The sequence below is a fragment of the Alternaria viburni genome (assembly GCF_023758015.1).
Source record: "Alternaria viburni strain BMP 2772 chromosome Unknown scaffold_37, whole genome shotgun sequence".
NCBI classification, from domain to species: domain Eukaryota; kingdom Fungi; phylum Ascomycota; class Dothideomycetes; order Pleosporales; family Pleosporaceae; genus Alternaria; species Alternaria viburni.
Genome location: NW_026055806.1, coordinates 62,082 through 66,592, shown reverse-complemented (window position 1 = coordinate 66,592; position 4,511 = coordinate 62,082). Strand labels below are relative to the sequence as shown.

General features: G+C 54.9%; 1 protein-coding gene across 1 annotated transcript; it reads right to left on the bottom strand.

The window, feature by feature from the left end:
- Positions 1–313: 313 nt before the first annotated feature.
- On the bottom strand, positions 314–773 carry J4E79_011096 (uncharacterized protein; the record flags this gene model as incomplete). Its single annotated transcript, XM_049359927.1, has 2 exons — positions 314–321; positions 359–773. The coding sequence occupies 2 exons, from the start codon at positions 771–773 to the stop codon at positions 314–316; spliced, it is 423 nt and encodes a 140-aa protein (XP_049205568.1).
- Positions 774–4,511: the final 3,738 nt, after the last annotated feature.

Below are 4,511 nucleotides of genomic sequence, written 5' to 3'. Positions count from 1 at the left end.
GGTAAAGTGACTTATGCACTACTATTGAAGCTCCTACAGGTTCCAGCCATTGTCCAATTTGCATCTCGTGCTTGACACACCCCCGCCACAAACACCATGAAAGTTCCAGAAATGCACCTTTTGTTGAATTTTGTGTACTCCTCAGGAAAGTGAAATGCGGTGGATGTCACCAACTAAGATTGATCACCGTAATAGAACTCAGTCGATGCCCTTTGTGCATCTCATCGCCCCGTTGCTCCTCAGTTCCATCCACTCGTAAAATCACTTGCCGTATGGCGTTGATATTAAATCTCTCCGTATGCTTACTAGCCCGCTAGTAAGCTAGTTGGTGGCTTAGCAGGCGCTTGGTTGTACCCACCTAGCAGCATCTCGTTTATCCAACGACGGACGCGTTTAGTAGTCTCAATCTCTTCATCCCTGTGATGGAAGCTACCCTTGCTGATGTTCCGGCTATCATTTTCATAAGGACTACTGGCATCGTCTCGCATCTCGTAACCATCGTCTGCCTGGGTACGGTGGTGGTAGCGGGGGTCTTTGACTGCCATACGCGGGTTGCCGGGGGTCTTGCTGTCCTTCTGGTCGAAACCGTCGGCCCGCTTGCGCGTTGCGTCCTTCCTGGTGACTGTCTCGACCTTGCCTCTCGCAGCCTCGCCCGTCGCTCGGGCAGCACTACCAGTGGCAAAGGCATTGTTTGGGAATAAGTGGTGCGAGGACACGTGAACTCGACGAGGTGGACGCTGGCCGCCGTCCCTTTCGGGTTGATCCTGCTGCATCGTGACAGTTTACCGACGGGCGCGCAGGTTCAGTCCTGTGACTCCCCTTCCACCGTCGACCTTGCTGGAATAGTAGAGGCGGGCCGCGTTCTTGAGCTTCCAGGATCCTCGGTCGCTGGAGGGTCGCATTAGCAAGTCACGTTAGATAAGCATGATGAAGACGTACAGCTTGTGTCTGAGGTCGCTACAATGACCAATTCGGTGGTGAAATAGCGGTTGGGGAGTTTCGGATAAGGATATAAGTCGTGCCGATATGTGTGCTGAATGACAAGGCATGCGCCGCACGCGAGAGATGGCACATTGGCACGATGATAACAAGTGGTGTGAGAGAACAGTGCCAACCAGCAACAGAACTCCTCGCTACACATCTTTTCGCGATCTCGATTGATCACAGCAGGTGAGAGACGGCCTTGTAGTCTGGGCCATGTATTTGCCAATATGGGACAGGATTCGGTGCGCCGTAAGACTCTGATACTGAATCGAAGCTGAAGCCTCACTCCAAAGAAGTCCGCTCGATGGGGATATGTCCATGGGTATGTTCGGGCCGTGAATTTTTGCCCAATTTCAACCAATGCCTCGCTGTCAGCCATTGGTCAGCCGACCCAAGGCAGCCATTCACTTTCCAAACCAGCAGACGCCCGGGGCCAATCATTTGGTGACTCTGATAGCCCGGAAACGGGCACTATCTACTTCCCCTTCAACCAGCCCACATCGAGGGCCAGAGCAGTGTACAAATGGCATGGTTGGCCAAGGCTAAATGTCACCAAAAGATTGCATAACTCGATGGAACAAGACAAAGCCCACTTTTCAGAAACTTATGGAGACGATGAAGACGCTGGAGACGCTGGAGAAGCTATGGGAGGGGCAATTCGACATGGCGGAGGAGTGGAGAGCGGTCAACGATAGCAGCAGCAGTGCCCAACGTACTTTGCCATATGTTTTTTCGTCATGTCTGGGAACAGCTCTTGGGCGGTTAGGAAGTTCGATAGAAACGTTTCTTTCGTGGTCAAGCGTTTAAGAGCTAGAGGCCTTCACCACCTGTCCTTAGTTGCATTCGGGATCAGCTCTTCAACACGACGGGACGTGAGCCTACGCCAGCTATGCCGCCAGCTACGAACGACAAGAGGACTGCTGCGCAGATGCATGGTAAACGCGCTGTAGGCCGGTGATGTCGGGCCTGCTGAGACGCGTTTGGGAATTCAGCGAGCAGGGCGGTGACGTTTATAGGTGTGCAATCTTCTTAGTATCGACGCAATCCTCGCCCCTCTGGCTAACCTCTGCTCGTAGTGGGAAGCCTCGGAGCGAGTGCTCGACGCGGTACCCGCATAGCTATCTGGCTGAGTATACGTTGACTGAGTTCAGAACAGATTCGATCAGGATAGCGATGATAACGTCTATAAAAATGTTCACTTTGTTGCTTCAAATTAGGGGTGTCATAGCAGTCATAAGAGCTTGTCTGAGGCTCATCGTGACGAAGCGGGACAGTTCACATGGACTCTGCGTTGGCTTTCGGTCTGTAAACCGTATGCCACTCAACCAAAAGCAACGTCAAAATGCGACAGTATGATACAACTGTAAAGGAAAGAGATCGCTGCCAAAGATGCCGGAGTGGGTAGCCGCGTATGCGCACTGCTCGAACTGGGGGCCGCGGTCTGCAGCGCTGTGCTATGTCGCAAGCGGCCAACAACTAGTAGCGAGGTGACGATATCAATTTTCGATCAAGATGGGTCTTTTGGTACTCCCGTCGGAGGGCCGAGAGAAGGTGACGATGTCGTAGGAAGCAGGAGGTGGGATGATGTGGTGATGCACGTAGAGGCGCCAAGCCCTGCCCATTTCAACGTCCACCAAGCCGAATGTCTGCAGTACTCTTCCACCCGACCCGACCCAACACCAGCTGAACTCTTCAGGTTCGCGACGGCACCTCTCGAAAGACGACCGCTTCTCTGCCCGGATAAACCTCGCTTATCATTAGATCTCGGCGGGCCCTTGGCGCGTCCATCCGCAAAGCCAACGATGTCGCAACCCACGAGAACGCGCCGCACGACAAAACTTACGACTTTGCTACGCCAGCCGATCGACTATCCGCGCCCCAGAGCTTCTCCAAGCGGACACCGCCGACACACATCCGGCTGCCTACAGTGCGCATACGAATGACGGAAACCGAAGGCCTCTTCACTCTCCACCAGCCCAGCCCAGCCACCCACTTCCCACGGCCAGCAGACCCCAGAGGATCCGGCACCCAGCGACGCGCACGTCTCAGGCTTCAACGCCTTCCCTGCCCGACTCTTCGCGCCGCCGACGCGTCGAGTGGCGCCTCGGAGCCCTCAGACAGACAACCGGCCGTCAGGGTGGCCGGGGCGGTGATCAAGACTGGCCCGTGAAGCTACACATGTCCAAGGGCGTCGTGCAGAGGGCGGACGGCATGTCGAGCAAGCACGCCGTGCGTAATGGGCAGGCTGCGAGCAACCAAAGATCGTTACGTCATCTACCCGTTTCTCGTATGGGCCGCATTGTGAGAGAGTCTCATCGTGGGTTGCCATGTCCTCAATCATCTCATGTCTGACCAAGTCTTTTGCTGATGTTAGCGCCGAATTCCGTCGCTTTCCCCCTCAAGTAGCGCGACCAATGAGCTTGACGATCACGGCGCCATAGACACCACAGTCTACACGGCAGCTCATACGGCGGTTCACACAAGACACCGGGCAAGTCGATGCCTACCAGCGACTACTGTGTGGTGGCATTGCCGGCGTCACCCTCAACTACCCTCGATATCGTTCGAACGCGTCCATCCATCCAGTCCGCATCGTTTTCTGATCTCAAGAAGGAGGCTGACTAGAAGCCACCGGGCATTTGGGCGCTCCTCACAAACATATGCAAGACCAAGGGTGGATTACTTCCTATCGTGGCAGGTGTCGCATCTAATGGTGCCCACAACTGCGTCGCATTGGATTGGTGGAGGTTGTGCGCGAGAGTCCCCCGTCCCTTGATGAGCAACCTGGTTGCGGCAAAGGAAGAGGGTCTGGTCGGGTAGCTAATGGCTTTGCACCGGAAGCTCTCAAGACACCGTGCGGCGCCATCACATATAAATATCGCGGTTTATCAAACACCCCTATACTTCGTGGCCAACGCTCTGGACGCACCGTCTGCTCCTCAGGCCCCATATCAGGATCGGGAAGACAGGCATACAACAATCGTAACGAGTTCGCCGATCTTGTCCCGCTGCTCGCCGCTGCAGCCACATAACACACATCCGGGCCGACCGAGAACGACGCATTCCGAAGCACACCATATACGCGATGAAAAGAGTCACCAACCGCCCAAGCCTATCACTCTGTCGCTCCTACGAATTATAGGGGCAATATGGCTCCAGCAAAGCGAGAGGAGCAGACCAAGCACCTGGCTCATGTTCCTCCACTACTAACGCACATGAACGTGCGCCATCGGTTTACACATTTTGAAGTGAAGCAGGCATGAAACCAGACTCCTGTCCCATTGACTCCGCACACGAACCTTACCGCCTCCACCTATCAAGCCGCACACAGCATTATCTCCACCAGCATGGACGCACAACAGTATCCTGAACGTCGCTGCTGCTGATGCTCGGGTGTGTACGGCGATGCCACACCAGGATTCGGGTTCTTTCCCTTCAAGTGGCGGTCTATCGGATGCGCAAGTCGATGCCTCCATGTCTTGACGCCTTGTGGCCCGCGGGCGTCACAACCGGATCGTATGTGCATG